This window comes from Schistocerca gregaria, chromosome 2 (genome assembly GCF_023897955.1).
Source record: "Schistocerca gregaria isolate iqSchGreg1 chromosome 2, iqSchGreg1.2, whole genome shotgun sequence".
NCBI classification, from domain to species: Eukaryota; Metazoa; Arthropoda; class Insecta; order Orthoptera; family Acrididae; genus Schistocerca; species Schistocerca gregaria.
This window is the reverse complement of record NC_064921.1, coordinates 226063194-226090510: the sequence shown is the minus strand read 5'-3', so window position 1 is coordinate 226090510 and position 27317 is coordinate 226063194. Positions and strand designations below refer to the sequence as shown.

The window sequence follows — 27317 nt, the reverse complement described above, 5'->3', positions numbered from 1 at the left end:
TTGAGTGAGTTTATTATTTTCTCAACTTCAGAAGGAGATGAACTTCAGTTTTCTCAAATTGCATAGATATTCCCTCTTACATATATATCTTTTTCCACAACATCTAAAAATAATTATTTAAAATATTTTCAAGCTCTAACATTTTGTTAATAAACTTTTCACAGCTGATTGTCATACATTCTTCCTGTGCTCTTGGTTGCCCTGTTTAAACAATATTTCAAATTGTTTTAATTTTATTATCAGAGTTGCTAATCTCAGACAGAATATACATGCTTCTAAATTTTTAATAACATTCCTTAACACAGATCAGTAGTTTTTATAATATTTGACTATTTCTGGGTCATTACTCTTTCTTGCTACTATGCACTTTTCCTTTTACCAGTTACTGGAATACTCACAAATGTATGATGAAATAAGTCATATTTTAAATTAGCATCAGGTTCCTGGTACACATCTCATCTCATCTTAATCTACATCTGCAGAAGTAAATTGTTTTATATATAGTCCTTATATGTAACATTGTTCTCCCAAGTAAATTTAGAGAAAGTTGAGTAGATAATAATGCTTGGCAATAATATGTACCTCCTGTAAGTAAGGCTCTGACTTATCCAGAGGACTGGAACAAAATTAAATTTTTTGTTATCAGTTGATGTTGGATCAAAATAAATGAATAAATAAATAAAAAACTGCTGCAAGCTTTTCCTACAATACGCAATCATTAAATCGTTAACTTAACATACCATTTGGTAGAACTATTTTTCCATTACTGTTTGGAACTATGTCATGTACTGTAACTAGCTGTGCATCATGATCAGAAAGACCTTTCATAAGTGGATGAAAGATTAATTGACTAAATATTTTCATAGACCAAGATAAATTACCTAGCAGTATGTTGCTTTCCTGTACTGTGTGAGTAGGAAAATCATTAAAAAATATCAAATTGTATGAATAGAGTAATACTTCAAAATCATTGACCCTAACAGAAGGGTTCAGGAAATCTACACTGACATTACCACAAATAATAATTTACCTCCCTCTGTCTGACAGAGAGCACAATAGCAAGGACTCCAACTAATTGAGAAATAGTTGAAAATTTCCCAATTGGGATGTAGACACAGTTACAATTATAAAGTTACTGTTATTTAGTTTAATCTCAGAGGCACATGCTTCTGTATGTTGCTCTACACAAAATTCTTCAGTTTCTCAATTTTCACCTTATCACAACTTTTAACATACCTGGCAACTTGCACAAATAGGTTGTAAATTTAAAACAATTCACTAAGGTTTTTATAATTAAGTGTGTAACATGCAGATGGCATTTTTCTTTTGAACTACTGTAATTTATATACAGCTGCTGTCAAAATGATGAGCACAGAACTTGTTACAGTCATGTTTTGTGTACTATGCTAGGTAAAATTTTAACATTTAAATATTATGTTTTACTCTGTGTGTGATTTTTCAGTGTCCAAAATTTAATACTCAGTGTATTTCTATAATGGTTGACCATTTAAGTACAAAATAAAAATTTGAAACTGAATACTGTACCGTAACTCTGATTCCAGAGTTTCTTTTAGCTAAATCCTTTAATAAGCCCTCTGTCAGTACCTGAACTGCATGTTTGCTTGCCCCATACATGCTAAAATTTGAGGCTCTTGGGGGATAAATGCCAGAAATACGGAAAAAAGCAGGGAAGACAGCAACTTCAGAAATTGGTAATGTATTAAAAAATCATGGTAGTCATGTATTAATTATTTTGCACTTAATTTAATCCATTTAATGAAGGGTCCAGATTTCAATAAAATTTTCACAGCCTTGGAGTAGATTTTACAGGGTATCAAATTCTAGCAATTTTTTAACAAAATCCAATGAACAGCAAATTTTGCTCATTCTTGCAGACTGGGGAGTCTCAGGATTGTATATTTAACCATATTCTTTCTGGTAATTTTTTTTAAATACTGGTGCCACCATATGACTGCAGTAATTTTTATTTTAATCTTATATTATCCATATTACAGTCTTAGCCCATTTTCTAATACAAAAGCTGGAATAAACAATAGAAGCATAAATCACTAAAGCAAGAAGCAGCACAAACATGAAAATACTTATATGTCAAAAAGATATCAGACTGGTATGAAATACAAGTCCTTGTCGAAAAATCGTATCTAGCCATGGAGGTAAGTGAGAACATCTCTGAAGTGCCTAAATATATTACAGACTTCCATTTCTGGACTGTATAGCACAGGTGTTATATGAAACTGCTAACCAATAAACAAGCAGTCACCACACTATTGTGTCTGAACAACAACTGACATGGAAAATCCAGGATGGAATGTAACAATATTATGAAAAAAGTTGCTGCTCACCATATAATGGAAAAACTGAGTTGCAGATAGGCACAACAAAAAGGTTTTTCCAAATGAAGCTTTCGGCCCATAAGGCCTTCATCAAAAATAGGTGACCAAACACACACAAACACACACAAACACACACAAACACACACAAACACACACAAACACACACAAACACACACAAACACACACAAACACACACAAACACACACAAACACACACAAACACACACAAACACACACAAACACACACAAACACACACAAACACACACAAACACACACAAACACACACAAACACACACAAACACACACAAACACACACAAACACACACAAACACACACAAACACACACAAACACACACAAACACACACAAACACACACAAACACACACAAACACACACAAACACACACAAACACACACAAACACACACAAACACACACAAACACACACAAACACACACAAACACACACAAACACACACAAACACACACAAACACACACAAACACACACAAACACACACAAACACACACAAACACACACAAACACACACAAACACACACAAACACACACACAAACACACAAACACACACACAAACACACAAACACACACACAAACACACACACAAACACACACACAAACACACACACACACAAACACACACACAAACACACACACAAACACACACACACACAAACACACACACAAACACACACACAAACACACACACAAACACACACACACAAACACACACACACAAACACACACACACACAAACACACAAACACACAAACACAAACACACAAACACACAAACACAAACACACAAACACACAAACACAAACACACAAACACACAAACACAAACACACAAACACAAACACACAAACGTGTGTGTGTGTGTGTGTGTGTGTGTGTGTGTGTGTGTGTGTGTGTGTGTGTGTGTGTGTAGTGAGGGGGGGGGGAGGTCTATTTTTGGTGCTGAAGGCCTTAAGGGCTGAAAGCTTTACTAAGAATTATCTTTTTGTTGTGGGTCAGCATCTGTGTTATATGGTGAGTGTCAACTTTCCTTTTCATAATATTGCAACAACTGACATGGACACAGATAAAACAGTCTTCCAAAGATTACCCGAGACACATCACAGTCTGCACAATGCAATCTGTGGTGTGTTAGAGGAATAGGTAGCTGAACTGTTCATTTTGCTTACATTGGTACATATCATTTACGTTATATGACATGGAAGTAGTGGTGTCCAATAACATTTCCATGAGAATGGCCATGGCACATAGTTGCACTATTCAAAGCATGAAGGACTGCTGTATGAAAGCATTATAAAAATAGTACAGTGATGAGAGGCGTCTTTTTGTAGAGAGTCGGGTGAGATATGGCACTACGTGAATGTGCAGCCTGAACAGTGAGCGAACATGTACAGTTGCTTGTGGAGTGCACTATTTCATGCTACAAATGGCTCTGAGAAAGAGAAAAAAAAGGGGAAGAAAAATTTGTTAACATCGAGTATAGATTTAAATGTCAGGAAGTTGATTCTGAAAGTGTTTGTCTGGAGTGTAGCCATGTATGGAAGTGAAATGTGGACAATAAATAGTTTAGACAAGAAGAGAATAGAAGCTTTCAAAATGTGGTGCTACAGAAAAATGCTGAATATTAGATGGGTAGATCACATATCTAATGAGAAGGTATTAATAGAATTGGTGAGAAGAGGAGCTTGTGGCACAACTTAACTAGAAGAAGGGACCGGTTGGTAGGACATGTTCTGAGACATCGAGGGATCACCAATTTAGTATTGGAGGGCAGTGTGGAGGGTAAAAATCGTAGAGGGAGACCAAGAGATGAATACACTAAGCAGATTCAGAAGGATGTAGGTTGTGGTAGGTACTGGAAGATGAAGAAGCTTGCACAGGATAGAGTAGCATGGAGAGCTGCAGCAAACCAGTCTCAGGACTGAAAACCACAACAACAACATGGCTCTGAGCACTATGGGACTTAACTTCTGAGGTCATCAGTCCCCTTTCATGCTACAGCCAGCTGAAGTTGCTCTGGAGGGACCACCATAAAGTATGCAAGCAGACCTCTTCAAGAATGTCAATAATAGTAAAAGCACGAAAGATACCAGTTGGTTTCAGCAGAAGGTTCTTGTTAGATGGTTGTGAACCATAATTGGTGAAGCACTTTGGAAAAGGAGTTATAGAACCTGGCAAGAAGTAAAGCTGAATCTGATTAGCAGACCAGCAAATCATCATCATCATCATCATCATCATCATCATCATCATCATCATCATCATCATCATTATTGGCAACTGTTAATCCAGTGTTAACATATTGTACATTCAACAAGCTAAGAGAAAGAAGCATTACATTTGGTGTCAAGTACAGTGAAGTGCAGCAACAACAGGGAGCATGACAAATGCTGCATACGTCGACAGTTATAGTGAGGACAGAGTGTGATAAGTGAATGATAGCAGAAGGGAATTTTCAAGAATTTAAACAGTTTCAAGTGGGGAGTGGAGAATGCTTAGTGGTGGTAAAAATTTTATTTGAAATGAGTTTTCCTTCAGACTGTAGAAAGTATGATGTAACAGTAGTAAGGGAATTATGACACCTTTTTCTGAGAGTCACTATGCCAGCTGTACTGTGTTCTGAGGTTTGGTCCTAAAAAGTAAGGTTGCAGTTTTGGAACATTTCTGAATCTGAATTATTTGAGTTACAATGTGATGTTTATCCAAACACAATATTCTTATATGAGAAGTATAAATACCTTTCTGAATCTTATTGGTTTTGGAACCCAGAGTTCTCTTTGACCAACAGATTGTAATTAAAAAGAAAAAGTGAGTATGATGAATTTTCAACTTAAATAAATTTGAGAATGTTAAGGAGATACTTGCCATGTATGGAAGTGAAACGTGGATGATAAATAGTTTGAACAAGAAGAGAATAGAAGCTTTCAAAATGTGGTGCTACAGAAGAATGCAGCAGATTAGATGGGTAGATCACATAACTAATGAGGAGGTATTGAATAGAATTGGGGAGAAGAGGAGTTTGTGGCACAGCTTGACTAGAAGAAGGGATTGGTTGGTAGGACATGTTCCGAGGCATCAAGGGATCATCACTTTAGTAATTGAGGGCAGCGTGGAGGGTAAAAATCGTAGAAGGAGACCAAGAGATGAATACACCAAGCAGATTCAGAAGGATGTAGGCTACAGTAGGTACTGGGAGATGAAGAAGCTTGCACAGGATAGAGTAGCATGGAGAGCTGCATCAATCCAGTCTTAGGACTGAAGACCACAACAACAACGAAGAAGTCCAGAAGATTTTAATCAGGAGACCTAGCAGGCCCAGTAACTGTTCCTCCTTGACCAATGCATCCGGCAGTATGCCTTTAGTTCAGAACACGACATGCATGCAAGGTATTATGTGCTGGCTATCCATTGTGTTGATACCATATAAGCATTCTGGTTCTTAGTGACACTTCATCCAGAAGAGGAGGAAAAATTCATCTAAGGAAGTTGGCATATGCTGTGCCACTTAGACTATCATTGATGAAATAAGGGCCTATAATTGTAGTAACAAGCATCCCACACCACATGTTAACTCTCCATTGATGCTGATGTTCCACCTGTCTAAGCCATTGTGGGTCGTCACTGGACCTATAATGCATGTTCCTAGTGTTTACCTGTCCTTTGTTTGAGAAGGAACATTCATAGGCAAATAGAACATTGGAGAAGAAGTTCGGGTTGGCAAGGATTTGCTGCTGTGCCCACTGACAGAACTGTACACGATTCTGGAAGTCATTCCCATGCAATTCTTGATGTAGTTGTACATGGTAAGGATGGAACCAGTGACATGTAAGAATATGATGCACACTGGTTTTAGGTATGCTAATCTTGTGTTCAAGCTGTCATGTGTTCACATGTGGATTCATAGCAACAGAAGTGAGAACGGTAACTTTGGCAGCTTCGTCTGTGTGAGTGCTATGATGATTGCGTTGTCTTGGGTTGAAATTTCCCATTTCCTGAAGCGCCGCAACAAGATGAGAAACCATCCATTGGGAAGGTGGGTTCTTGTCCTGATATCGCTCTCTGTACAGTTCCGCTGCCTGTGTAGCATTTCGCTAACCTTCAACAACAACAATACAAGAAACATTATGTCGATGCAGTTTGTAAGAAGGACAGCATTTACTGTACGCATACTCTACACAACAGTATTTAAAAGGACTAAACTACTGTCCTAATGTACCCGTACATAAGAAAAGATTATTGCAATTACTGTTCTGCTAGCTTACATTCCCCATAGATGAGTAGCATTTCTACCTTCTATTCATTGGTTTACTTTCTACTCACACAACTCTTCAATTGATGATGGTTGACATAATGACGAGTGTGCATTCTACTTATGTTTACATTTGTCCTCTCAACATCAGCACCTGGATGTGTTCCATTACCCGGAGTACCTGCACTAAGCGCTGTGAGCGTCAATGTCAATGTTGTGTTATGTAATTAATAATGTCGTATTTCAATGAATGGTACACTGTGATACATTTTTGAATAGGTCTTTAGGAGAGGAAGTGATTGGTGAATGGTGGAGGGGAAAATTTGAATGAGAAATGTATAGATGGGAAAGAAGTAGATAGTTTGAGGAGTTGGGTAATTGGGGACAGGAAGGGTGCAGGCATAATCAGTTATCGAATATGTATAAAATATTTGAAATACAGTTATGTGTATTCCAGACACTTTTAAATAACTGCTATAAATACAAGGGATAATCAAGAGTTGTAAGAGGATTGGAGAACATAGTCACACTTTGAGGATGAATACATTTAAACCATTAGAAGTATATGCACCCATGTCTACATTTGCATCTATTTAACATATCAGGTAATAAAATACATATAAGATGTAAAAGATGTTAGGTAAAAGCCACTGATGTAAGCTTCAGACATGAAAGTATATTTTGAGGTGCCATGTCGTGGGGTGGGAGGGGATGGGCACGAAGATAACTAATGCTACTAAGAATAAAGGAAAGTAATTTAACATTTTGTATAAAACTACTACATTGCATCTGTGTTGCTTATATTTATTCACATGTAAAAATAAAAATAAAGAAAGATTAGTGTAAAACAGTAGTTGTTATTCTAAAAACAATATATAGAAAGTTCACTGGCTGAAACAAAAGGATATACTTTAAACTGGTAACATAAAATATGCTGTGTAATGGAACAATTAAGGATTAATTTCGATGGCTGTTACATGATGTGTACAAAAACAGAGCTTAATTGCTTACAATAATTTTAAATTATTTTTAAGTTTAACTTCTTAACATATGTATTATGGTTCTTTTTTCAACTAATTTTGTTGTTGAAAAATGAAATATTCAGTGAAGCACAATGACAGTAACAATGAAATTATTTTTAGGTGCTTAACAATGGACATTTTCACCTCTAAATAGCCCTGGTTTAAAATCACGAGTATACTCATGATAGGCTTAACCTTTTTTTCTTCTTAAAATGTGATTCCCTCTGTGCCTTCTTCCCTCTGGCATCACACACACACTACTGGAAGTCCTACACTTTCTTGTTGGATTCTGCTTCTTCTCATTCAGAAGAATCGTAGATGGAAAATGACATCCAACAAGTCGCGTTGGGGTTGATTTTGCTAATGGACGTCCCGATGCTTTGGATGAACATTCCTCCCCCTGATGTTTGGCAATGAGCTGTTCAGCAACAGCCACACGAAAGTCAAGTGCAGTGAGCTTTCCTCCATGTTTTTTATATAGGACAAAGGCATTCCATTCTGCTAATTCTAAAAGATGATAAAATATCTTCTTGTAATACTGTTTACCCCTCTTGCATGGCAATGGATTGTTTGCGATGTGCTGATCAACTTTATCCACATCCCCATTGTGTCATTATAAGCAAATACAGCCACTGGTTTGGCAATATATTTGTTTCTTGCTTTCTGTGCTTGTATTTTTGCATTGTGGATAGTGGACAGCATGAAGAAGACATCTCTCTTATCTTTCCATTTCAGTGCAGTCAGTTTACCTCGTTGGAATGCTACAACCTCTCCTTTCTTCAGTTTCTTAGTCCAGAAAGAAGGTGGCATTTCCTTTCTTGTAGGACACATGATGCCATACATATCTGTTCTTTTTGTTAGCAGAAGGTCAGCAAGCTGGCGAGAACTATAATAATTATCTGGAGACAAGTAGTATCCCATATTTAGCAAGGGTTGCATTAGTGTCATTACAATTTATGATGACATTGGCAGATCCTTGTATTCTTCCTCAAATGTAGTGCCCTTGCCAATGTAAATAACTAGGGACAAAACATATCCAATCTATGACTCACACAACATGAATGTTTTTACGCCAAGCCCAACTCTCTTGAGCAGCAAATACTGGATCCATCCCAGTCGCCCTTTATATAACAGCAGGCTTTCATCTACGGTGACATCTCTTTCTGGAACACAGCTGTTTCTAAATTTATCTGACAGGTAGCTCACAATAGGCCATACTTTATTCAGTTTGGGTATTGGATGGCTTTATGCGTAATAGGTTGCATTGTCCGAAAAATGTAAGTTCTTCTTGAATGGTAGAACCTCTCTAAAAATTGGTGTGGCTAATGTAGCTCTTTTTGTCCAGTACATCTGATAAGTGGGTTTTTTTTCACAATGCTTCTTAACAATATTACAGCAACAAATATGTACATCTCATCAATTGTTGTTGGCTTCCATGCCGGGATGTTTGTTTGTGTTGCATATTTGTTGGTCTCAATAACCAAAATTTGCATGTACCCATCATCAATGAACTATCTAAAATAATGCAAGACATCTTCAATACAGGGTTCACAATTAATTTGAGGTTTACCTGTAAAAGGAAAACGTGGTGGAGCAGGTGGAAGTGGCTTAGATGGATATATCTCATACCACACTCTGACACTCGTAATGTCACACTCAGAAGAAACTGATTCATCACTTCCTTCTTCCGAACTCTCTTCATAACTATCTTCAGAACCCTCAGACCCACTAAATTCAATATCAAACTCATTTTCACTCTCCATTTTCATAAAACGTGAGGAAATAACAGGCAAACTGCAAGAACAGATTGTAGAGTGACCGCTAGTACAACTGCCTGATTCAGAGACATCTCTTGCCAGAAATATACTCTTCAGAGTAACACACCACAGTGACATCCACCGAGAATATTAAGGAACTGCCAAAACACAAGACAGAATGAGTAAATTTGTCCTTTTAAAACGTATGCCTGTTGGAAATGATAAGCCCGAGTATATTCAGCGTTTTATTATTTTGTCAGAATTAAAAAAATGAGTATACTCAGGATTTTATGTTAAGCAGTTAAAGAATATTTTTAAAAATTTTTATTTTGCAGGGCTGGGGAGGATGAGGATTAATAGAAATTTACAGAAACAAAATGAAGCAGTAAAAACTGGCAGGGAATGGCAGAAGCTGTATAGTGGGAAAAGGAGGTGTTTAATTTGAGGAAGCAAATGATGATGACGTGTGGGTGGGGGACACGAGGGGTAATTAAACATTCACCAAATATTTGAAAACATATTTACATTTTCCAAGCTACTTTGAGTAACCATTAGAAATATATGGGGTCATCTGATGTCTGTAAAACTATTTGTGAGTGTAATTATAGTTTTGATAACACATTTAAGTAATCATTAGAATTACATGCAACCATATCTACATCTGCAACTATTGAACATGTTGGGAAATAAGCCACTGTGAAGTGGTATACGAAAAGGGGGGGGGGGGGGGGGGTAATATTACCAATGCTAATACAAATACTGGAAGGCAGTTATTTGTAGTAGTACTGATTATATTGCTTTCTTCCCCTCCTTCACCCTGTCCTATATCATTTGTTTAAACATGCAAATTGTTGTCTACATGTTAACCACAGATACTCGAGCAGCTTTGCAATGAATGTTATAGACAGGGGGATACATATTTCATTGATGCTTCCTTAAGTTTTATAACATCAACTCTACAGAGGTTTTATTCATACTTGTCAGATAGTATGAATCTGAGTCCAATAACCTTATGAATTCCGATTCCTCACCCACTACCCTTTGGGCATCCACTTCTTCAGACTACTCCCTCCCCCTCAATTACGCCTCCCTTGCCATCCACACCACTGCCACTCCTATCCACTTTGAATAATGTCTCATATTCTGTTATCTCCACCGTTGCTCCATGTTCCTTCCCCCTCCCCACCATTTCATCACCACTGCATTGTGGTTTTCCTTGGTTGTTGTGCTGGTGTGAGGGACTTTTGGGAGTATTTTCATACTGCTGTTGCAACTTGTAACGATACATATTACTACTTACCTATATAGTGCACCATATTTTACATATGGAACTGTATTACTAGGTAAAACATGTGAACTTTGACAAATAGGTGTTTGTAGTACATGACCTGGAGTTCCATTGTTAATGTATGCTAAAATAATAGAATTATCACGCAAAATAAACAGTTCATCTACCTTGTTTCCTAACACACCACACTGCATTGTGCAGAGTGTGACGTGCCTCAGATGATATTTGAAAGGTCGTATCAACTGTATCCATGTCAGTTGTTGTTCAGACACAATATTGTGGCACATACCTGTTTACTGGTTATCAGTTCACATAATAGATATGCTGCAGGGTCCAGAAATTAAAGGCTATCACATACTTAGGGATTTTAGAGATGATCTCACTTTCACTGTTAGCAGACGTGGCCTATATGTCCAGATCTGCTTTTTTGACAAGGGCGTTTATCTCATACCCATCTGAAGTCTTTTGACATATAAATAAGGTAAAGAATCATGGTATCTGTACACTATTTTTCATGTTTGCCCATTTCTTGCTTTTTTGATTTATGCTTCTATTGTTTATTCCATATTTTGTACTTGAAAATGGCCTAAGGCTAAAATCTGGATTGTATAAAAATAAAATAAAAATTATTACAGTCAAATGGTGGCAGCATTATTCAATAAATTTACCAAGACTGTGTCTCCAACCAAAATAAAAATTGTCAGTATATGTACTTTGTTTCAACTGAAACATAGGGGACATGACTTTCTGGTGCAAGATCAAATTTATGGATTTCTCTCCTACTGTATCCTGCATACATTACTATGTCTAACTGAATGACAAAACAATGGGCTCATTATTATGTTTTGTGCACAGTTCTGAAGCAAGAACAATGATTACAGTAACTTAAGCCACTATATCCCATATGCCCAATTTAAAATAATAATAATAATAATAATAATAATAATAATAATAATAATAATAATAATAATCCCATCACAAGTGATACAGCTTCTTTATCACCCTCTGCCGTGATTATGTCATTGTATACCAGCCATTTGTCCTGCAATTTTTGTAATTTCTCCTCACACCATTGTTTTTAAAACCAAATTTACTCAGTAAGTAAGCTTCTGGAGTACAATAAACAAAAATATAAGATTAAGGAATCATGTATGTCTGACTTTAATGACTAAAGTTTTTACAGGGTAGGTTTATGGCCATAACATATTGTGTGCATGTATTGCTATTGCAACATGAAAATTAAAGGTCCCGAGTTCGAGTCTCAGTCGGGCACACAGTTTTAATCTGCCAGGAAGTTTCATATCAGCGCACACTCTGCTGCAGAGTGAAAATCTCATTCTGGAAACATGAAAATTCATTTATAAATACGTTTGGGCTATAAAAGGACACCTATTTACCTGCTAATATGGATAATAAAACCATCATTTACTCTTCTCTGTAACATGCTTTGTACAGCCTCTCTTGTGCAGATGCTAAGTCCAAGAACATTAATTTCTAGAATTTTCCTCCACTCCTCTGTTGGTGCCTCTGAAAATAAACAGGATTGTAAAAGATGACTTACCTTACTTTAGAGATAACTTTAGATTTTTGTATCACTAAAATATAAACTTATGTATTAGTATTTGTGTGATCTTGTAATGAAACAAGGTCCTAACTCGCTAATTTGTTGCAAATTACTAATGAATTTGTCACAAGTTACTAAGAGATTACGGGCCAAGGAACAAACATTCCACTGTGGTAGTAATTTTTTGTGTTTCTGAAATCTGTAATATGTATATATTCCACTGGTGTGGTTATACAAGTGGTTGAAGACAGATTTTATTAAGAGCTTCAGTATTCAGAAATTTGGACATTCATTTTTAATCACGTAAACATGAAATGCAAATTACCTTTCACACTGATAAATTTCTGGGCATCTTTAAAGGAAGTTATATCACATATGCACAAAGCATATTATCTGGTTTGTGGATTATTCATGTGCCTAAAAAGAAATACAATATTTTTCTCTAGCAAATAACAATAATCATTCTGTCATGTGACAATAAATGGCATGTCTATTTTTTAAACAATTGTCATTTGATAAGAGCACCATTTCCGTTGTTACTGACCAGCCTGTTCCACATAAATCAAAAACAAACTCAGTATTCTCCTGTTAACCTGCATGTAAGTGTCAATGATGCAAGTTTGCAAGTTAAAAGACATTTATAAAAATGTTCAAATGTGTGTGAAATCTTATAGGACTTAACTGCTAAGGTCATCAGTCCCTACACTTACACACTACTTAACCTAAATTATCTTAAGGACAAACACACACACCTATGCCGGGGGGGGACTCAAACCTCCGCCGGGACCAGTCACACAGTCGACTGCAGCACCTTAGACCACTCAGCTAATCCCACGCGGCAAACATTTATAAAAACAGATGGCAGAAATGAAAGAAATGTCTTCACATTAAAACAAGAATTGGAATTAAATGAAAGATTTGAGAAGGAGGGAACTGCTGTGTAACTAGTGCTGATTACGGTACTGGAATGCAAACTGTTCGGGTCATTAAAAAGAATAAGTAGGAAATACAATATTTTGTCAGGAAATGCGATTTTAGTTCCATCTGCATCAAAAAGCATTAAGACATCTACATTTGATGAATTATCTTCTGCTCTTATGCAATGGTTTAGCCAAAAATGAGTAGAGTAGAAGGTGTCATTGTTTTAGGCCCAATGTGTGTCAACAAAAATTAAACTTTTTCTTGAAGCTCTAGGGTTAGAAAGAGAATTTAATTCCTCATCTGGATGGATTACCAGATTCAAACAACATCGTAGGATTTATGAATTTACCGTGCAAAGAGAGCGGCTTAGTTCAAATGTTGTGTCAGATGATTCCTTCCATGAAGAGTTCCAGAAACTGGTGGAAGAGAATTTTACAGCAGACCAAATTTATAATGCAGACAAAGTACCAAGAGACCAATACAATTCTGGGTTAATAGAGATTAAAGACAGAAGGATGTCTGCAGCTTTTCCTTTGTTCATACAGAAGGTAGCCACATGAAAAAGAGGACACACACATTGTCACATAGTGAGTCATGAGATGTTCACCAAAAGTCCATGCATCTGTAGAAAAATCACCACAAAAGAGGAGATTTTCCCAGTAGACTGCAAAGCTTGGCCCACACTTGGGCAGAAGAGGCACATGTTCCCAAGGAAAGAATGTAGCACTCATAGAATCCTCTCTTATTGTGTTTTATTAAGTAACAAGCTTTTGCACAGAGCAGCTTCGAAGTGTTGAGTGCAGACTGAAGGATTTCACTTGGGATGTTGTAGCGCTCTTCAGCAGATCTGAATAACTGTTGCATGTCTTTGGTTCTCCATGGTACACCCAACAGTGTAGAAGGCCCACAGCGAGAGCGATAGCACTTCCAGCAGTGCAGATGATTGTGTCAGAGACATCTCCAGCAATATCCCACGTGCAATTTAACAACAGAGATGACAGCAGAGGTATACCAGTGCTAGTTGGCACTTTAGAGAGCCCAATATGGCAAATCGGTTGCCATAAGGAAGTGACATGACCACAGGAAAGTGAAACAGACCAAGATAGTAAGAAGTACTTCAATCAGTATGATGTTGTACTGTCCCCCCTCCCCAAGAGGGGTGGTGGTGTGCAGTGATTCCCCTCACAGGACACATTGGGAAGGGGTGTGGGGGGCTCAGACTAAGGTGGCCAGCTCAAGGTGCATGAGTGCCTATAGTAATTCATGATTGGCTGGGGGACGTTCGCACTCACACTGCTATTGCTTCTCATATGGTAGTGAGGGAAATCCACTCACTGATGAAACCTGGGTGAACCAATATACAGAGCGCTCCAACATATAGAGCCCTCCTGATACTCTCTCAGGACCAGTAGAATTTCAACAGTATGCATAATAACCACAAATGCTTGGCTTTTCAGAACAACAGAGGTCGGGAAAGTGGAAGCAAAATTAGATTATATAAAACGAATCTAAATGCTAACAGACAATTTGCAGTTAGAGGAAGCAACAGAAGCAATAGGAGAACTAAGACAAGCTGCCAATCCCAGGTACAAAGAAAAAAAAGAGCAAAAAATGGTTCAACACCGAGTGTTACAGTCTAAGAAAAGATGTACTAGAACATCTACCTCAAAACACTGTGCCGAGAGCCCTATACTCCTCAGGCAAAAACAAAATATTTATAAGAAAACTCTTAATGAGGAGAAGAGAACATTCTGGTCAAGAGAAGGAAAGAAACTAGTGGAGGAGCCTCAAAAGACCCATATATTGTACTATGCCCAGAAAACAAAGTGAAACACATTGCATCAATGTGAAAATATGGGAGATGCACTTTGACAATGTAATGAACAAGGAATGACTAAGAGGGAGACCAGAGGGCAAAGAGGACACAATGCCACAGACAGGCATGGATGGGTCCCATTGGCCACAGAAGAGATCAAAGATACCATTAACAGCACCAAGAACAAAAAAGCAGCAGGCCTTGACAGACTTTATAGCGAATATTTAAAAGACCCTGCCCAAATACTAACACTAATGTGGAAAAAATTCTACAATTAAAACATAGAAAGAGTCTCCATTCCAGAACAGTGGAGACAGTCAGGTGTAAGAGTGCTACATAAAGGGAAAGGAGGCCGCAAGAACCTTAGCAAATACAGAGGCATAGCCCTACAGAACACACCTTTCAAAGTGTTCACAAAAATAATAACAGAAAGAATAGAGAAAACAATCTACAGACACCTCCCCAAAAGCCAAATGGGACTCAAGAAGGGAAGATCAACTCTTACTGAAATAGAACTCCTGCTAAAGAGTGTGTGGGAAGCCCTTGCAGACAGAGAAATGTTTTATGTGGTGTTTATAGACATCACAAGAGCCTTTGACTTTAAAAACAGAAAATAAGGGTCTCGACAAACTCTCCCTGTCAGAGCAGATACTCCAATCAAACAGAGTACAACAGGGAGACCCACTGAGTCCTCTGTTATTTAGCCTTGCAGCTGAAGAAATTGTAAGAATACCCAATAGGGAGGGTGTAATCTCACATGCATATGCAGATGATATTGTAATAGCCTCAAAGGACATTACAAAGTTACAAGAGTGATACATGATATGGCTTCAAAATAAATGTGGTGAAAACAGAAATGATGGTACTAAGAAGTGGAGGAAGAGTGCCTGCATCAGCTGTGATCTTCATATGGATGAGGAAATTGAAGCTTCTACCAGACTTCAAGTACCTAGGGGCCACAATATGAACAACTGCAAAATGTTTCACATAACATGTAACAGATAAAGCAGTGCCAGCAATAATGGCAATCCATTAAATACATCAGATCCCTTAGCCTAGAGACAGCAGTGGCATTATCCAGAGCCAAAATCTTCCCAATTATGACATATGGCATAGAAATTATTGGAGCACATCTTACAGTGAAAAACCTAATGACACTACAAACAGTGAATGTGACCTATATAGAGAAAGCAATAGGAGTGTCCAAAACAACACAATCCATACTTTTATACCTGCTGGTGCAGGAGCCCTTCCTTACTTAAGACCTATAGACAAACCTAATGCTACCCAACAGCAGTGCTTTGGAAAATCTACTCAAAACATTGAAGGAAAAAACAGAAGGCATTTTACAGCATGAGCACCAGGACTGATTGAACATGGACAAAGGAAAACTTAAAAATAAGACACGTGATCATGAAAATGGCAGTCCATGGTCCCCACCACCTTATTTGCAACAACACATCATATAATGAACCAAACGTAACATGTGATTGTAAACTGTGTCATCAAATATGACAACATTACCATATAGGACTCTGTACCAAAAGGACGTAGTCAATAAGTGACTGTGCAAATCACAATATGTAAAATTTCTAATTTTGTTTATTATCATCATTGTACTTTGAATTTGTATGGCTATTTGGCTGCAGTAAACTCATTATATTTACTGTTGAACTAGTAGAGCCTGAGAAGACAGGAGTAATACCTGAATTCCACATCATGAACAAGCCTGATGCCTTTTCTTTTTTTTTCTTTTTTTCTTTTTCTTTGTTTTATGTTTAAGAGCTTCCTTTTGATGGGAATTTTTGAGATTCTATAGGCATATTTTACCAGATTTGGTTGTACCTCATATCAATTAAAATATTGTAGGCAAACAGACCTGATGTATCAGCAAGTGGTACCTATTCAAATGATCCTTAAGTCTTTGTTACATGTGTGAAAAATAATAACTTTTCGTACTGGAGTATAAGCATAAAATGGTACTAACTGTGTAAAAGAAAAAAACTTTCCATTTCCTAAAGTTATTTGCCAACAGCCACCCCTCAGAAGCATATGGTACTGCTAACAAAACTAAGGGCTGGGTCTTCATAAAATACTAGTGTGTTGGGTGACAGCACATGTACAACACAGAAACAGAAGATAACAGCTATAGAGGAGTACCACAAGGCAGTGAATTAGGGCCATTGCTGTTCCTGGTTTATATCAATGACACTGGGAGGCGGTGAAATTGGGATTAAGATGACAGTGTACAAGGAAGTAAGCAACTTAGAAGAATGAGGAGGACTTGGAAGTCATTAGAAACTGGATCCAGAGAAATGGAATGTTAGCAGATGCAGAGACAGACTACTGGCCACATTCTCGCATAGCAGAAGTGCTGTAAAACATGAGTACAAGATAGGATCTGATAACGTCATAGCACGACAATGTCGATACCTGGGGGGGAGGGGGGGGGGGTATACTGAGTTCTGCAAAACTACACTGGGGACTATATATAGTTAAGGCAGTAAACAAGGCATGTAGGTAAGTATCTGCACATGTTAAATGAGAGTTCTGAAGGTTGCAAGCAAGGGTACAAAGCAGAAAGTCAGTCTGTCTCTTGTAAGACCCCAGTTGGAGTATGTTTCAGGGATATGGGATCACGAGCAAACATATGTTTGAAATCACATGGAGTGAAATGGAGGGCAACCTTGTACATAATTGGATAAGTCTTGTCACTGAAATGATTAAAAAACTGAAAGAGGTATACATGGAGGTATTAACCAAGCATATGTGGGAGAGGTCTATCAGTGACTAGACACCAAAGATTATGGTTCATAGGATAAAGGTAAATTTTGTTTTATAGTAAGTTATTGTACAATACTAAGTATATAATGCGAATATTGGATGTAATTATGTCACTTTGGCAACAGCCACATTTGTGAGCAAATAATTATCCATCCATCTAACCCAATATTGCCTGGGTCCTGCCTGTATAAGCAACACTCAAACATCAGCCCAATAAATTGTTTACAAGCCATTTCAGGATAGAATTAAGTTTCCTTGAGATTCCTTCAATGAACCTCAGCTTTTCAATAAAAGCTGACACTGACAGTAAGTGGATTTCAGCTAATTAATTGCCTTTAAAGTTCAAACACTCAATGTATTCAGATCAGAATTTTTACGATGCTGCTACTCACTATATAAATAAATCACGAAGAAATGTGAAATACTTGGGAGCACAATTTCATTACAAAAACTGTTTCAAGAACCATACCCCAAAATTACTGTAAGATTTAAACTAAACTATTGGTAACATCATTGTCAGCCACTAGCAACATAACCAGAGCCTGACCCATTTAGTTTACCTCCATTCCACAATGTCACATTGTATACCTTACAATTACTTGCAAAGTTCTACTGGTTGTGTAGATGCATGGTACCAAATTGTACACTACTACCTTGCCGCCCACAATTCAGTTTCAAGGGGGTTGAAACTGTATAGTCTAAAGCCATTCAGCAAAAAAAACAGGAATGGAAATTCACAAAAACTCTGCTCTCATGATGGATTAAATATGTAAACATTTAGTGTTACATACAGATAAGTTCAAGTCTACCCTGACAACACCTTTATTTATTTACTTTTGTTAGTCTGATAACATGAAAATGGCAAAGTTACAGTTATAAATAACCAAAAAAAATCTTTTCTTAGTGCCAAATATAGTTGTACTATATTGTAGTAGAATGGGCATGACTCAAGAGTTTTTTTTTCCTAGCAAATGCTGCATAGCATGCTGATAACATAGGACAAAAAATGCAAGTGAGTGTAGGGAGTAAAGTTTTAAGAAGACCAAATGTTATTTATGTATTATTTGAAGTCTCCTGAGTGAGTGCACCAAGTTTCTGTCACTTCTGACAGATAGCATAGCTGCAGGACAGTATCAAAATGGCGTCTGTAGGTGATGTATGTAAAAGTCAATGTGCTGTCATTGAATTTCTCACTGCAGAGAAGGAAACTGAGGGGAATATTCCAACACTTGTGAAAAGTTTATGGAGCATCTGCTGTCACAGAAGTACAGTCAGTTGCTGGGCACAGAGGGTGAGGTCATCAGAAGGTAATTTTGCAGAGCTCCATGACTGGCAGTGGTCGGGGAGACCACCCACAGCTGTCACACCTGATATGTTGCAGTGAGCTGATGTCATTCACGAGGACAAAAAAATGTTTAAAATGTGTGTGAAATCTTATGCGACTAAACTTTTAAGGTCATCAGTCCCTAAGCTTACACACTACTTAACCTAAATTATCCTTAGGGCAAACACACACACCCATGCCTGAGGGAGGACTCAAACCTCCGCTGGAACAAGCCACACAGTCCATGACTGCAGCGCCTCAGAGTGCTCAGCTAATCCCGTGCAGCATTCACGAGGACAGATGCATTACAACTCAGCAGCTGGTGCTGCATCTATCAGTTAGCAAAGGAAGTTCACACAGTGAAGCACTGGCTCGCCACCAGGATACGGACTGGTACCAACAGGACATGCATGCTCTTGTTTCGCACTGGAGGAAGACTGTAGAAGAGGATGGAGATTACATGGAGAAATAGGATGTGTAGATGAAACATCATCTTTTGTTTGTTTAATTCTCTTTATGTTCAAAAAAGAATTGTTGAAGAAAAAAATGCAGCGCATTACTTTCTGAGCAACTCTTGTATATGTGCAAACAGCGGAGTTAAGTGCCTTGCCCTTCTGGTTAATGAACATGTGTTTACCATCTTTCTGAATGGTGTGTCAAAATAGTGAACCAGCAAACACACAAGCTTTTAGTACTGAGTGTTTATACACCACTAGCTGAAGTATTTGAATCTTCATAAAGTAACTAGAAACTGTTTTAATAAGACTCAACTGGAGAATCATTGTGGATAATTTAATGCTGATTTTCTGTCAGATAGTACTGAGTGAGAGCACTTAGAGTTGTTGATGCCCAGCTTTGGATTAATTTCCACAGTAAAATTCCATACAAGGATTGAAGGAAATACTTCAGCAGCTATTGACAGTTTGCTTTTAGACCCAACAACTCAATGATTTGATTGTAACACCAACAGCCAATGGTTTATCTGACCATGATGGTCAAATGTTGACAATTACTGAACAGTTAGGTACAGACTATAGGAAAGCATTGTATCGCAGAATCAAACAATGACTGTCACACTTTACAAAGAAATGAAAGGAAGAAAGTTTGGTGAAATTTACAAAGGAAACAGTTTTGATGGAAAACTTAACTCTTTCTTAAACATATTCCACAGCACTGAGTATTGCTTTCCACTAAGTTGAACACAAGCAATGAGAATTGGGCAACTCCTGGGATTGAAGCATCTTGTGATAGGAAGATGAAGCTCCACTTAATTTAGAGAACAAGCAACAGTCAAGATTTATATCTCTGTTGCCACCATTACTGTCCTATCTTACGGTCATAAAAGAAGCAAAACTCATGTACTACACTCAAAAAATAAGGTACCCTCAGCTTCAAGAATAAGGCACAAATTATTTGTATCATTAATAAACAAGGGAAAAAAAGAAACCTAGTCATCCAAATGAAATTGAGCCATCAGAAAATAGCTCTGGCAGAAATGGACATATTTTCAAATCACTAGAAACCCAATTCAATTATTCATTCCTCATAGTGGCTAAGAAAACTGCACCCAGAAATAAGGAACCAAATGCAGATGGTTTAGATTTACACATGCAGGCATTGCATGCATCACTGACATGTGCTAGTTGCCAAATTACAATTTATAATGAGATTACAGAAGTCATTAGGTCACTAAAAGGTAGAAATTCTGCTGGCTATGGCAGCATTTCTAGCAAGATGTTAATATCTTGTATTTATTTCATAGGATTAACCTCAGGCTATCTTTGTATTCAGTCAGTAACTTCATGCAAATTTCTTGAAACACTTCAATATTCCATAGTGATACTCATCTACAAGACTGGCAAATCACCACTTGCTGCAGATTCCCTCGTCTTTACAGAAGTGTTTGACAAAGTGGGATATGATAGGATACTGACTTATTTAACTGAGCATAATGTGTTAACTGCCTCTCAGTTTGGTTTTCTTAAAGGATTCTCTACACAGAAAGCAATTCAAGATCTCTCAAAAGTACTCACAGAAGACAAGAAAAATTATCCTGTTGGTTATTCTGTGACTTTGCCAAAGCCTTTGTGTGGATCACAAAATTCTACTCAGAAAACTGAAGTGTTATGGCATTAATAGTATCCCAATTGAATGGATGGAATCATACCTCCATAACAGAAAGCTGAGGATCTCATTTACAGACTATTTTGGGCAAGAAAATAACCTCTCAGAATGGAGGAACATAACACATGGAGTGCCTCAAGACTTGGTACTGGGCGCTAATTCTAACCCAACTATATGACATTCTAATGATTTTAAAGTGCAGTTCAAAAACTGTAATATTTTCTAATAACACAAGCATATTAATGATGGTTGCAAACTCAACCCTAGTGACAGTTCATATAAAGTAATGACATTTTAGCACCAGAAGCAGACATTAATGATTGTATGCCAAATGACACACAATGTGTAAATTCCTTGGATGCCAGCTGAATAACAACAAAAAATAGAGTCATTACATAGACTAACTAATCAAGAAGCTCAGTTTCCCTTAGAAACACCCCTCACTGTGTTAACCTAAAGACTGGAGTGTTGGTTTAGTTTGTGTGTTTTCACTCCTTGTTTCATGTAATTATCTTCTGGGGCAGTGCACCTAAGTGCAAAGTAGACAACCATAGATCTTGGACATCCCTTTTTAAGAATCTTTGAATTGTTCAATTCACCTCCCAATACATGTTTTCTTAAATGGTTTTAGCTCCTGACAAAAATCTGTTTCAACTGAACTATGATATATACACAGTCACAATACAAAACACAAACATAATTTTCATGTAATGTGTCTCCTTGTCCAGGGCTCAGAATGGAGTTATCTGCCCTGGTGGTCAAATATTTAATAAGTTTCCATCTAACAAAGTAAGCAACTGAGAATCCCTTAGAAAATTAAAAAAGTACCTCATTAGCCACTCTTTCTAAAATTATCTGAATAACTAGATTCATGGACCAAAATGTTCCACTAGAACAAGTAGCAAAGTTTGTTATAATGCCACTTAACAAAAGGTCGTTATCAGGAGAGAAAAAACTGGCTTTCTAAGGATCGGAGCCTAGAATGTCAGATCCCTTAATCAGGCAGGTAGGTTAGAAAATTTAAAAAGGGAAATGGATAGGTTACAGTAAGATATAGTGGGAATTAGTGAAGTTCGGTGGCAAGAGGAACAAGACTTTTGGTCAGGTGAATACAGGGTTATCAATAAAAAATCTAATAGGGGTAATGCAGGAGTAGATTTAATAATGCATTAAAAAAATAGGATTGCGGGTAACCTACTACAAACAGCATAGTGAATGCATTATTGTGGCCAAGATAGACATGAAGCCCATGCCTACTACAATAGTACAAGTTTATATGCCAACTAGCTCTGCAGATGATGATTATGATGAAATTGATAAAATGTATGATGAGATAAAAGAAATTATTCAGGTAGTGAAGGGAGACGAAAATTTAATAGTCATGGGTGACTGGAATTCAACAGTAGAAAAAGGAAGAGAAGGAAACGTAGTAGGTGAATATGGATTAGGGGTAATAAATGAAACAGGAAGCCGCCTGGTAGAATTTTGCACAGAGCATAACTTACTCATAGCTAACACTTGGTTCAAGAAGCATGGAAGAAGGTTGTATACATGGAAGAAAGGAGATACTAGTTGGTTTCAGGTAGATTATATAATGGTAAGACAGCGATTTAGGAACCAGGTTTTAAATTGTAAGACATTTCCAGGGGCAGATGCGGACTGACCACAATCTATTGGTTATGAACTGTAGATTAAAACTGAAGAAACTGCGAAAAAGTGGGAATTTAAGGAAATGGGGCCTGGATAAACTGAAGGAACCAGAGGTTGTACAGAATTTCACGCAGAGAATAGGGGAACATTTGACAGGAATAGGAGAAAGAAATACAGTAGAAGAAGAATGGGTAGCTCTGAGCGATGAAGTAGTGAAGGTAGCAGAGGATCAAGTAGGTAAAAAGACAAAGGGTAGTAGAAATCCTTGGGTAACAGAAGAGATACTGCATTTAATTGTTGAAATAAGAGAATACAAAAATGCAGTAAATGAAGCAGGCAAAAAAGAATACAAACGTCTCAAAAATGATATCGACAGGAAGTGTAACATAGCTAAGCAGGGGTGGCTATAGGACAAATGTAAGGCTGTAGAGGCTTATTTCACTAGATGTAAGATAGATACTGCCTACAGGAAAATTAAAGAGACCTTTGGAGAAAAGAGAATCACTTGCACGAATATCAAGAGCTCAGATGGCAACCCAGTTCTTAGCAAAGAAGGAAAAGCAGAAAGGTGGAAGGAGTATATAGAGGGTCTATACAAGGGTGATGTACTTGAGGACAATATTATGGAAATGGACGAGGATGTAGATGAAGATGAAATGGGAGATACGATACTGCGTGAAGAGTCTGACAGAGCATTGAAAGACCTGAGTCGAAACAAGGCCCCGGAAGTAGACAACATTCCATTAGAACTACCGACGGCCTTGGGAGAGCCAGTCCTGACAAAACTCTACAATCTGGTGGCAAGATGTATGAGACAGGCAAAATACCATCAGACTTCAAGACGAATATAATAATTCCAATCCCAAGGAAAGCAGGTGTTGACAAATGTGAAAATTATTGAATTATCACTTTAATAAGTCACAGCTTCAAAATACTAACATGAATTCTTTACAGACATATGGAAAAACTGGTAGAAGCCAACCTTGGGGAGGATCAGTTTGGATTCAGTAGAAATATTGGAACATATGAGGCAATACTGACTCTACGACTTATCTTAGAAGAAAGATTAAGGAAAGGAAAACCTATGTTTCTAGCATTTGTAGACTTAGAGAAAGCTTTTGACAATGTTGTCTGGAATACTCTCTTTCAAATTCTAAAGGTGCTAGTGGTAAAATACAAGGAGCGAAAGACCATTTACAGTTTGTACAGAAACTAGATGGGAGTTATAAGAGTTAAGGGACATGAAAGGGAAGCAGTCGTTGGGAAGGGAGTGAGACAGGGTTGTATCCTCTCCCCGATGTTATTCAATCTGTATATTGAGCAAGCAGTAAAGGAAACAAATGAAAAGTTTGGAGTAGGTGTTAAAATCCATGGAGAAGAAATAAAAACTTTGAGGTTTGCCGATGACATTGTAATTCTGTCAGACACAGCAAAGTACTTGGAAGAGCAGTTGAACGGAATGGACAGTGTCTTGAATGGAGTATATAAGATGAACATCAATGAAAGCAAAACAAAGATAATGGATGTAGTCGAATTAAGTCGGGTGATGCTGAGGGAGTTAGATTAGGAAATGAGACACTTAAAGTGGTAAAGGAGTTTTCCTATTTGGGGAGAAAATAACTAATGTTGGTCGAAGTAGAGAGGATATAAAATGTAGACTGGCAATGGCAAGGAAAGCGTTTCTGGAGAAGAGAAATTTGTTAACATCAAGTATAGATTTAAGTGTCAGGAAAAATTGACAATAAACAGTTTTGACAAGAAGAGAATAGAAGCTTTTAAAATGTGGTGCTACAGAAGAATGGTGAAGATTAGATGGGTAAATTACATAACTAATCAGGAGGTATTGAATAGGATTGGGGAGAAGATGAGTTTGTGGCACAACTTGACTAGAAGAAGGGACCAGTTGGTAGGACATATTCTGAGGCATCAAGGGATCACAAATTTAGCATTGGTGGGCAGTGTAGAGGGTAAAAATCAGAGGGAGACCAAGAGATGAATACACTAAGCAGATTTGGAAGGATGTAGGTTGCAGTAAGTACTGGGAGCTGAAGAAGCTTGCACAGGATAGAGTAGCATGGAGAGCTACTTTTAACTAGTCTCAGGACTGAAGACAACAACAACAAAAACAAGGTACTATATAGGGGACTCAGTATTTACATAGATGTCAAAAATAGTATTTGTTTGAAAAGCCCTGGTAAATCTAATAAAGAAAGTACTAAGCTACTAACAGCAGATAAAAAGCAACTATTGAGTAAAACTGAAGAGGCAGCATTTTTTTAAACTGTCAGCTATTGTATGAATTTACTTGATTAAATTAAAATGGCGTAAGTGTTTTTGTTTTGTTTTAAGATGTGAAAACAACCTTAGAACATCAAGAGGTAGGGTAAGTTAAAAGCGACTATGTTTGGCCCAATCAATGGAATAAAAGAGTGTCGAAAAACAAGAATTTCGCTTGGAGAAAGGTCCACAAAATATGTCATAGAGACAGCAGAGTTCCTGAACCAAAGATTGAATGTCCTTTGCTGTATTGGTACAATGTATAAAAAGTAAAATGCATTTGAAAGCCCATGTATCATTCGCTAAAATGGCAAGCAGCTCAGATGGCAAACACACAATGGAACAACCATTACAAAAAGGGTATTGGGTCAGGACGTAGCAACCTACCAGAGGTTGATCACAATGTGCACAAAGTAGTGAGGGATCACCACAGAACAAATGGTCATGGCTAAAACGACTGTGCCCAATATGCAACACAAAGGTGTTATCATTAAGATGTTTGCAAATGTCAAGATGAAGACAGGCCTTCACCTGAAGCCAAGGTGGAACCCATTGGGAATGTGGTAGGTAGCATGAAGTTTATCTGCAGGAGCAGTAGCTGAAAGCAAACTCTGTGAGGTAACAAAAGAAGGGTGCACCCCATACTGGCAGTAAAGGTAGTCATTTAAAAAGATGGCATAGGATGCGTATCCACTGGGGACAGTGGTAGTTCAGCATCATCTGCACGGAGGCTCAACTCGGCTACTGTAGAAGGTGCCAGTCACCAAATGTATTCCACAATGGTGGATTGTGTTAAGGTGGCACAAGATGGACAGACATGCACAGGAATAAACAAAACATTGGTAGTCTAATTTCGAACAGTCAAAGGATGAGTACAAATGGAGGAGGGTGGTCCCATCCATTCTCCATGAAGTACCGCTTACGACACATAGGACACTGAGGGACCAGGTACAACATGTAGCCAGGTAAGACACGTGGGATGACCAAGAAAGTTTCCTATTAAGTGTGAGCCCCAGGAATTTTGTAGTTTCAGTGAACAGAGGAGCAACAAACCCAAGATATAAAGATGATGGAAGAATCCTATTGCACCATCAGAGATTCAAAAAAATGTTCAAATGTGTGTGAAATCTTATGGGACTTAACTGCTAAGGTCATCAGTCCCTAAGCTTACACACTACTTAACCTAAATTACCCTAAGGACAAACACACACACCCATGCCTGAGGGAGGACTTGAACCTCTACCGGGACCAGAAGTTCATACAAACAGTTTTGTCAGTGGAAAAGAGAAAGGTATTGTTGATGCTCTGCAAGTAGAGATGATTGAGACATCACTGAAGATGCTGCTCAAGGAGACAAGTCCGTGGGGAACTGCAATAGGTCACTAAGTTGTAAATGAAGGAGTTGGAGATGACTGGCAGAAAGCAGTCTGTAATAGGGTTAATGTCTTAAGCAAATAGTACGACATTCAGGACAGAGCCTTGAAGCATGCCCGTTCTCCTGTATAAAGGTGTCCAACAAGGCTGAGACCACACTTACCTTGAAAACTCTGCCCTTTAAAAGTCCTGAATGAAATGTGACAGGTAGCCTCAGAAGCCCCATATGTATAGAGTACAGAGGTTACCAGTCCTCCAGCAGTGTCATAGGCTTTCTCCTAATCAAAAATCACAGCCATAGTGTAGTATTTCTGAAGAAAATTATTCATAATGCGAGTTGACAAATTGGCAAGATGGTCAACTGCCAAACAGTGGGCTTTAAATCCATATTGGGCACTGGTTAGTGGAGTGCAAGATTCTAGCAACCATACTAGCTGGCCATGGATCATATATTCCATCATCTTACAAACAACTGGTGAGAGAAACTGAGCAGTAGCTAGAATGGAGGACTTAGGTATAGGTATGACAGTGGCTTCATGCCAACATCTGAGAAATGTGCTAGCTCCCCAAATGCAATTGTACATTTAAAGAAGGAAGTGCTTGCCCAGAAGAGAAAGGTGCTGCAACATCTTAATGTGAGCATTGTCTGGCCCAGGGTGGAAGACTGGGATGAGAGAGCATGCCCAAGTTCCCTCACAGTAAAGGTGGCACATGATTCTGTGAGAAGGATGTCACTCAAGCCTCCTCTACTCATTTTTGAGGGAGGAAGGTAGGGTGATAGTGGG

At 37.9% G+C, this 27317-nt stretch overlaps 1 protein-coding gene across 2 annotated transcripts in view; it reads right to left on the bottom strand.

Annotated features, from left to right (window-relative positions):
* Positions 1-27317, bottom strand: part of LOC126336743 (dehydrogenase/reductase SDR family member 11-like) — a 150158-nt gene that overhangs the window by 1592 nt on the left and 121249 nt on the right. For both annotated transcript variants that reach the window (XM_050000737.1, XM_050000738.1), the window contains exons 7-8: positions 12097-12225; positions 1546-1676 (exon numbers count right to left, since the gene is read on the bottom strand). In XM_050000737.1, the coding sequence (XP_049856694.1) occupies positions 1546-1676; positions 12097-12225 (260 nt within the window). The remainder of the gene's footprint in view (positions 1-1545; positions 1677-12096; positions 12226-27317) is intronic.